This window comes from Epargyreus clarus, unplaced genomic scaffold (genome assembly GCF_041222505.1).
Source record: "Epargyreus clarus isolate Ecla_fem2 unplaced genomic scaffold, WU_Ecla_fem_2.2 ptg000034l, whole genome shotgun sequence".
NCBI lineage: Eukaryota > Metazoa > Arthropoda > Insecta > Lepidoptera > Hesperiidae > Epargyreus > Epargyreus clarus.
The window spans coordinates 7210926-7220074 of record NW_027332239.1 but is presented as its reverse complement, the minus strand read 5'-3'; the positions used below and the strand labels follow the sequence as shown (position 1 = coordinate 7220074).

Below are 9149 nucleotides of genomic sequence, written 5' to 3'. Positions count from 1 at the left end.
GGAACTGTGTCTACCCTCCCTACCTGTCATTTACATTAATTGAAAAATACATTGTGTGACTTCATTGTGGTAGTATGTTGTGGAATAAGGCAGCGGAGGAGACAAACATTACGAAAATGTTATGACGCAAAATTCGTAATAGTCTACATATATTTTCTGCAATGAAATTGAAAGTAGCAAAGACTACAGAAGTGTTTTTATAACTCTAATAAAGTTTTACGATTATAATTCATTAAGAGTATACAATTAAGTAACCCACGGGCGATACTGACCTTATACATAAGGGACAGTTTATGGCGTAGCGGCTTGTCGTTAATGACCGACCAACCGTGGTTGACGACAGGTGGCAGCAATCAGCCACTGTCTGCGACGGACGCTGTTAGGAACTAACCTCGTATATGAGGTGTTAGGCGTATAAGTTTTGATTATAGTAGAACCCTTTGTGCTTCTGCGGTACCACCGCTACACCTATTTCTACCTAATAACAGCAGCGTTAAGCGCTGTACGGTAAGATGTACTTCTTCGCGGTTCCAGCTTAGTCCTCAGGGGAGCGGCGCGTCTGTGGCCGAACTCACGTAAAAATCGAATCTTACCTGGGGTAGATTACAGATGTCTAAGGGCGGCAATAACCACTTACCATCAGGTGGTCTGCACGTTCTTCTATAACTCCTACTTTATAAGAAGCTGACTGTCGCCCGTGTAAAAGTCCTCTAATATGACTACCTAAGGGCGAATATTAAATTTTTACTTCCATTTCTAACGCGCCTAAAATACTGAAACTTCAAAATATACGAGCACACATGCGTATACATTATTAACAGAGATGGCTATAATTAAAGTCGACGTACAGTAACTGCTACAGTCGTATTTGTAGAGGACTGCGTGACAAAGCGGCGTGTGCGAATAGAGGGTAAACATTCGTTAGAGAAACGTACCCCATCTTTGTCGAACGTGAGCCTTTGCATGCATGCTTTGAATGTTAAGTCCAAGGCCGAAGACAGAATTGCCTTATCATCAGCCGTTTGAATTTAGAACTTAGAAATTAGAACGAACTTAGGAATCATTTAGAACATTTTTGAATATCACCATCGCAAAAATCGGTGACAGCCTAGTGGTTAGAAACTCAGCGTTTCTATCGGGTTTCGCGATCTCAGGTCCCACATTTTTTTTAAATGTACTTAGATAGCATGTGCTAAAACGGCAATGAAAACTGTCGTAAGGAACTTGCACTTCGCACTTTACTAGACGCTGGACTTAACCCGTCGCACTCTAAGAGGAAACAGGGCCCTATAGTAGGCCAGTTTACTATACTATACCATCCGTATCTGTGTTTGGCTTATGTAGGGTTGAGCGGTACTATAGGCTGGGAGGGTGTGGTAAAGTAGAGACTTATAGGACCTGTTGAGTACGGGTTTGCAATAAAAACTCCAATTGAATTTTTCTTCCTGTATTTTCTTTTCTTGACCATTTATTCACAATATTCTTCTTTTTTCCGGAGCGTGCCGGACCCTATTTTTAGCCACCTTAAGTGGCAAAGTGAGTGTTACAACCGACGGGGGGCTAACGCAGCAGTCCCGTCTCGCTCACTTCCTATAGCCCTCTCTTTCTATCATGCATCTCGCTCACTCGTGTCCCTCTCTTTTTAATTTTACTTTATTTTTATTTCTCTTTATTTATTTACATTAAATACCTTATTTTAAACATAGTTGTACATTATTTTTCATACACATTAAATATTCTTATAAAATCAACAATCTTACGTACTAAAAAACAATAATATGAATTACAATATATCAACTATTCTTAAATTTATTCGCCGTCCGCAACATCCTCCCCCCGGCGCAGCTCCGTCGTAGCCCTCCCTATCTGGAGGACGGCGAGCTTCACCACGGGCCTCCTGAAGACTCCTCCCCGGGTCCTCACGTCTGCTGAGCGTATGATGCCGTCGGGTCCCTCGTGCACTCGCTCGACGATGCCGCGTGGCCATGTGTTGCGGGGTAGCGTGTTGTCGACCACGATGACCAGGTCGCCGACCCGTAGTTGTCGTGATGCCCTTGTCTCTTGTCCTCGAGGTATCAGCGTCGGCAGGTACTCCTTGACCCACCGCCCCCAGAACTGGTCCGCCAGCGCCTGTGCTTTTCTCCACACGCTGCGGTCGGCTTCCTCGCAGGGTCCCGTCAGCGGCAGCCCGGTCGACGACCCAATCAGGAAGTGGTTGGGGGTTAATGCTTCTGAGTCGGCGGGATCCACGGAGACGTGCGTGAGTGGCCGAGCGTTGACACAGTACTCGGCCTCCACTAGTAGCGTTTGAAGGACTTCTTCTTTGGGTGACTTCTCGTTCAGTGTGGTGCTCAGCGCGGTCTTGACTGACCGCACGAGCCGCTCCCATGCCCCGCCCATGTGCGGAGCCCCCGGTGGGATGAAACGCCAGCTGGTTCCATACTGTAGACAGAAGTTATGTAGCTCCGGACCCCATGCCCGGTACGCGTTTCTGAGCTCGACGTCAGCACCTCTGAAGTTCGTTGCGTTGTCTGAGAAGATCACCTGTGGCCATCCTCTTCTGGCGGCCATCCTTCGGAGTGCCATAATTGCCGAGTCGGTCGACAGCGATGACACCAACTCCAAATGCACTGCTCGTGTAGTTAAGCAGGTAAACAGTGCGCACCATCTCTTCTCATGTCGGCGCCCAATAGTGACTGTTAGGGGGCCGAAGTAATCCACGCCGCAGTAGTTGAACGGTCGATGCCCTGGACTTGTCCTCTCTTCTGGTAAGTCCCCTCGTGGCGGTGTTTGCGGCGTTGCTTTCCTTATTTTGCAAAATTGACATTCCTTAGCCATTTTTCTTACTGTCGGTCGTAGTCGAAATATAACGTATTTTTGTCGCAGCTCGTTTACGACCCTCTCGTTGTTAGCGTGTCCGGCGTTTCGATGGTAGTCCATCACTAGTAGGCGTGTGAAGGGGTGACCACCATCCAATATTACAGGTCGGTTCGAGTGCGTCGACGTCTTAGAGGCTCCTATTCTGCCTCGGGCCTTCAGTGTTCCTTCTTCGATGACGGGGTCCAACTTCGCTAGTTTACTATGCCGGTGTAAGTGCTGTCCAGCCCGCAGTCTACGTAGATCTTCGCCGAAGGAGTCCTGTTGTGCTTGTCGTATCCACCGCAGCTCGGCGTCTTGTATGTGGGAGACTTCTAACAGCAGGCTTCTGTTCTTTGTTCTTAGCTTCTGTACGTAGAGTTGAACTAGCGCTGTGGCCCTTATGAGTCGTCTGTAGGCGGAGAACCTCGTTATGTCCGGCAGGCAGCCCATGCGGTCCGTGATGTCGTCTGTGGTGATGGTGTACGCCGCCTCTTCTGAAGTGTCACTGCTTGTAGCTTCGGTAGGCCATTCCTCCTCTGATAAGCTCAGAAATGACGGCCCGGTGAACCATCGGTCGGCGCCAGTGATCCTCTTCGTTTCGATTCGCGTGGCGTCGTCGGCCACGTTGTCGGCCGTGGGCACCCATCGCCAATCTTCCACCTGGGACAGCTCGCCTATTTCCGCCAGTCGATGCGCCACGAACGGTGTGTACTTCTTCTTATCGTTCCTTATCCAATGAAGTACCGTCTTGGAGTCCGTCCAGTAGTAGACTCGCCCTGGTTTCCATTCGTGTTCCTTCAGGATGGTGCTCGCCATACGCGCCCCGATGAGTGCTGCCTGTAGCTCCAACCTGGGAATCGTGAGTAATTTCAACGGCGCCACCTTAGCCTTGCCCATGACTTGTACAACTTCCACGGTGCCATCCTTATGGGTGATCCTCCAATACGCCGTGGTTGCGTAGGCCTGTTCACTCGCGTCGTTGAATATGTGCAGCTGTAGCTCTGAGCTCGGGGTCATGTCGCGGCTGTAGCAACGTGGTAAGGCCAAGTTCGAGATGTCTTGTAGTCCGGCGACCCATTGCTGGAACTCTTCGGCTTCCTCCCTAGGTAGCTCTTCATCCCAGCCGACCTTCTTGACCCATAGTTGCTGTAGCAATATCTTCCCGGTGATCGTATACTGGCTTACGAGGCCCAGGGGATCGTAGATTGACATGACGGCGCTCAGTGCTTCACGCTTGGTCGGTGCTCGCTGTTGACACTTGACTTCGGTGGGGACCCTCTTAATGTCCGTATTGAAGCCTATGGTGTCTTCGCTCGGGTTCCACCTTAGTCCCAGGGTCTTCTCCGACTGGTGTGTCGTCAGTTGCACGTTGACATTCTTCGATTTCTTCGTATCGGGAATACTCGCGAGGACAGCTGGGCTATTGGAGTTCCATCCCCGCAGATTGAAGCTGGCTTGTTCGTGTACATGAATGACGTCCCTTATGACCTTTATAGCTTCCTCTTCTGACTGAAAGCTATCTAAATAGTCATCCATGTAATGGCGTTCCCTTATGGCTCGCGCAGCTTCCGGGTATCCTTCTTCGTAATCGGCGGCATTCTTGTTTCTCACGCTGTGAGCGAGGTACGGCGAACTCGAGGCCCCAAATATCATTGACGTCATCTTGTACTTGCGCGGGGCTTCACTGGACTCGTCCCGCCACAGGAACATCTGGGCTGGTTGATCTTCGCTACGTATCTTCACTCGGAGGAACATTTCTTCTATGTCCGCCGTCACCGCGATCTTCTTTTCGCGGAAACCAAACAGAATCTTAATCAGAGACGCCAACAGGTCGGGCCCCTCCAGCAGGTAGTCGTTCAAGCTGACTCCGTTAATCTTGGCCGCTGCGTCGAATACCATTCGTATCTTGTTTGGCTTGTTAATGTTGACAACCGCGAAGTGAGGTAAGTACCACTTGACGTTACTTCTTTCTTCGTTGCCGTCGCATGCTTCTGCGTAACCCTTCTTCAGCAGGTTAGCCACTTGAGCGCTGTATTTCTTCTTGAATGTGGGCTCATTTTCCATCTTCTTTTCCAATGTGCGTAACCTCTTGTATGCTTGCTCGTAGCTGTCGGGGAGTGTGGGGTTGTCAGTTTTCCAAGGTAGACCCACTTCGAAGTGTCCGTCCTTCCGTCTGGCGGTCGCCTCGAAGATGTCGCTGGCTCTCTTGTCGTACTTGTTAATCTTCTCTTTCGTAGATACGCCGAGCGAGTCCACGTCGAAATGCGACTCGACGAGCTTCTGTAACTGTATGTCGCCCGTGCAGACGTGAAGCACGGCCGCCTGGTCCTGGTAGACGAACCTCCTAGGTACCGACCCATGTAGAACCCATCCCAGCTTTGTTCTTGATGCGGCAGGTTCGTTCTTCTTGCCGGCGCGCAGCTGTCGGGACACTATTAAGTGCCAATTGTCGGTGCCTATTAGTATGCGAGGTCGAGCTTCCCCCGTGCTGATTTTCTCCCTTACGACTCGCAGGTGTGCATACCGCTCCAGGTTCTGAGGTACGCGCTGATGATGCAATTGAAGTCCCTTCACCGTGCGGGCTGTCTCGGAGTATGCTTCATGTTCGTGTAGACCTTTGATTTGAATCTTGACCGCCTTGCTGTCGATTCTTCTTTGTTCATTGATACCTCTTATGTTTAGAGGTTGGTTCGGTCCGCCGCTGGTGAGGTGACTTGCCAATTCTTCATCTATAAGGGTTACTGTAGACCCCTCGTCCAGGAGGGCGTGCGTCCTTATCTCCCCCCGTGGACCGCTGAGTTTTACTTCACATGTCTTCAATAGCACCGCTCTTGGTGCCACCTTTGATGTGACGCTCATGACCGCTGCGGGTGCACCCTGATCTGTGCACTCAGAAGTCTCCACCCTCCTGGCGGGCTCTGCAGTCTTGTGTAGGATGGCGTGATGCTGCATGCTACACCCGTCGACTCCGCACGGCTTCGCTCTGCATGTGGTTCTACTGTGTCTTCGTGTCATGCATTTGAAGCATAACCGCTGTTCCTTCGCCCAATTCCACCTGTCGTTGATGGTGAGTTCCTTCAGCTGAGGGCACTTCGGAGTGTGATGGCTTGTAGACTGGCATCGTAGACAGCTAGGTGCTCGCTCTTCACGCGTCGATTCACTCGTAGAATAGACCTTCTCCCGAGGTGCTGTCCTCCTTACTGGCCTCTCCCCTCTGAGAAGCCCCGGAGCGCTGTTCCTCGCCGTGTGCGTGTAGCGTAGTACCCTGTCTGCTTCACCCATCAGGAACTCCGAGAGTATTGTGATTTCGTCGCTGTATGCAATCTTCCCTTCGTTGATCGCCGCGTATTCCGCCCATTTGCTCACCAGGTGAGGGCTTAGCTTCTCCATTACATCCCTTATCAGTAATGGATTTCGTAGATAACCACGGTGGTCCACACTCTTCATAGTGTAGACGACGTTCTGTAACTTGATGGCCAATTCATTCAATTCGCTGCTGGAGTTGCCGACCTTGGGGAGTCTCTTCAGTTCTTCCATTGCTTTATCGAAGATATATTCAGGTCGACCGTATTTCATTTCTAGCGTCTTCATTATGCTGTCCGGGTGAGTCGCCGTGTACAGTTGAGAGAGCACTGTCTCTCTCGCTTCCCCACGGAGACTGTTTCGAAGCCGCAATAAATTTTCTGTGGCGCTGAATTTGTAGAGACGCGTCGAATCTTCTACTGCTGCTTTGAAGGGTAGCCACTCCATGACGGACCCGGAGAATGCTGGGAGCTCCGACGTTTGCCGCGGCGGGGGTCGTACGTGCATCATCTTCTCTAAGGCGTTTGCTAATTGTTCGATGCCCCTTCCCCTCTGCCGAGGCCGTTCCTCCCCCCGTACTTCTAACGGGGGAGGTAGGACCTCCTGTTCCCTGTGTACTTGCGTTCCGGCGTGTTCGTGGCTCTTGTTCACCCAGTCGTGTATTCTTTCTTGGTCGCAGATAGTTTCCCCCCCCTCTTCCGCTTCGATCGCAGAGATTTCCGCTTCTAGCCGCTTCTTTACTAGCGTCTTCTTAAGTTGTATTCTTCTCTCTTCTAATTCAGCTAGCTCCTTTTCCGCTTCGTATTCGACTAGCCTAACTCGTGCCGCGACGCTGACCGACGAACGATGCGAACGTATACTGGGCGCCGCGCTATATGCCGGAGACGTGGGCCGGCATATAGGCGACTTGGAGCGCGACGGTATCTCTTGCGACGTGGGGTGCTCGGGGTGTGCGGTGCTGCGTACAGGTGAGCGCTCGAGGACCCTTCCTGGTGGGATCCTCCCGACGGATGTTCCGGCGGGCGTCCCGGTGAGGACTGCGGTCGATGGCGATCTCGGCGATTCTTCATATATACGGTGGAACAGCCCCCGCCCACCTGGCGGAGGGTGCTCCGATTCGCCGATGCCGGACTCGGAGTGGGTCTTCTTGCTTCGTGTGTTCATTGTAGACGCGCTGGTTGCTTCTTTTTTCTGTATCCGGCTCGAAGGACCAATGTTGAGTACGGGTTTGCAATAAAAACTCCAATTGAATTTTTCTTCCTGTATTTTCTTTTCTTGACCATTTATTCACAATATTCTTCTTTTTTCCGGAGCGTGCCGGACCCTATTTTTAGCCACCTTAAGTGGCAAAGTGAGTGTTACAACCGACGGGGGGCTAACGCAGCAGTCCCGTCTCGCTCACTTCCTATAGCCCTCTCTTTCTATCATGCATCTCGCTCACTCGTGTCCCTCTCTTTTTAATTTTACTTTATTTTTATTTCTCTTTATTTATTTACATTAAATACCTTATTTTAAACATAGTTGTACATTATTTTTCATACACATTAAATATTCTTATAAAATCAACAATCTTACGTACTAAAAAACAATAATATGAATTACAATATATCAACTATTCTTAAATTTATTCGCCGTCCGCAACAGGACCCTTCCAATTTGTAACTTACAAGTAGCAAAGCATTTCTGAACGAGAATATTGTATAAATGAAGACAAGTAATAATTTAAGTGTAATTTCATAGAATCTGTCTTGAAATTTCATCGTAACTTTGTTATCAGCAATACGTATCACTTTGTTTCAAAATAAAACATTTCGGATAGTAAAAGATATCTAAATGGCTTTTGTTAAAATTGGAAACATGGCAACATAAAAAATAACGATTTAAAATGTGCGACCTAAAAATGCGATACGTTTTTCACTCTAAAATCTGTACGGACGGAATATAAATGTGGTATGAATGGGAAAATGTATAGGTACCAGATATCACACTTTTTTCGAACAGATTCGCAGATACGTAATGTAGATTTTGAGCGTTTTATTTTATTTTTGTGTTCATTTTTATACCCACATTAATACGGACATGATATCTAGTTGGAGTGTAAAAAGTTACACAGAAGCGTTATGCTTTAGTGGCATGAAGTGCGTTTGTGCCATCCGGTGCGAAAGTTACACTTGCCGCCTCTTATAAAGAAATAGTCAGCGAAAATTTTCGTCGGTTACACTACTTAAAATTGTGCCCTAACCTTGCTACATATTAAATACCAAAACCCTTCTTACTGAGTATACACTGTCGGATCTCATAATGTCCTACACATTATATTATAATACGAAGAAGCTGATTTTGCCGCCCTCAAAACATACCACCCGGAGCTGTTTAGCACACATTACGCTTTTGGTAAGATATCTTTCAATTTTCTATTCTATTCAATTCTATGTTTCTATCTAAAGTTATCAAACTATTTGTTATGAAATGTAATTTAATTTCTTGCATCACTGTCTATTTTGACAGAATTGTAATAGTGAGCATCGAATACTATCATACTTAAAATATTAACCTCAGAATTTAACAACGAATCATGTAACATGAAAAACATTTCACATAGAATAATATTATCAGAACTCTGTGCATGCGAATGAACAAAAGCAGCTAGTATTCCAATAAAATGGTCTGAAATGTATGTAAATTGTATGCATCATTCAAAGAAGCTACACAACTGCAGAGCGATGATTTAAAATACTCATTAATCATTCAATTCAAATGTTTCCTAGAGCTTAGTTCCTAGTAATTAGAACTTAGTATTTAGAACATATAATATTTTATTATATTGAAAACTAAGTGGAGTCTAGAATGTAGAGGCATTACTACCATAATCACTTTAGTAGCAACAACAGTTTTAAGTGCTGCGTTCTGGTGGTATGGTAAGTAGTAACTTAGAACCCTTTGTGGTTGAACGCTGGCGGCACCACCGCCACACCAATTTCTGCCTA

The 9149-nt window shown here is 47.7% G+C and overlaps 1 protein-coding gene across 1 annotated transcript; it reads right to left on the bottom strand.

The window, feature by feature from the left end:
• Positions 1-1809: 1809 nt before the first annotated feature.
• On the bottom strand, positions 1810-7326 carry LOC140756164 (uncharacterized). The gene is made up of 4 exons (XM_073091601.1): positions 6617-7326; positions 5384-5653; positions 2896-4966; positions 1810-2442 (listed from the first exon to the last, which is right to left on the bottom strand). The coding sequence occupies exons 1-4, from the start codon at positions 7324-7326 to the stop codon at positions 1810-1812; spliced, it is 3684 nt and encodes a 1227-aa protein (XP_072947702.1).
• Between the last annotated feature and the right edge of the window lie 1823 nt (positions 7327-9149).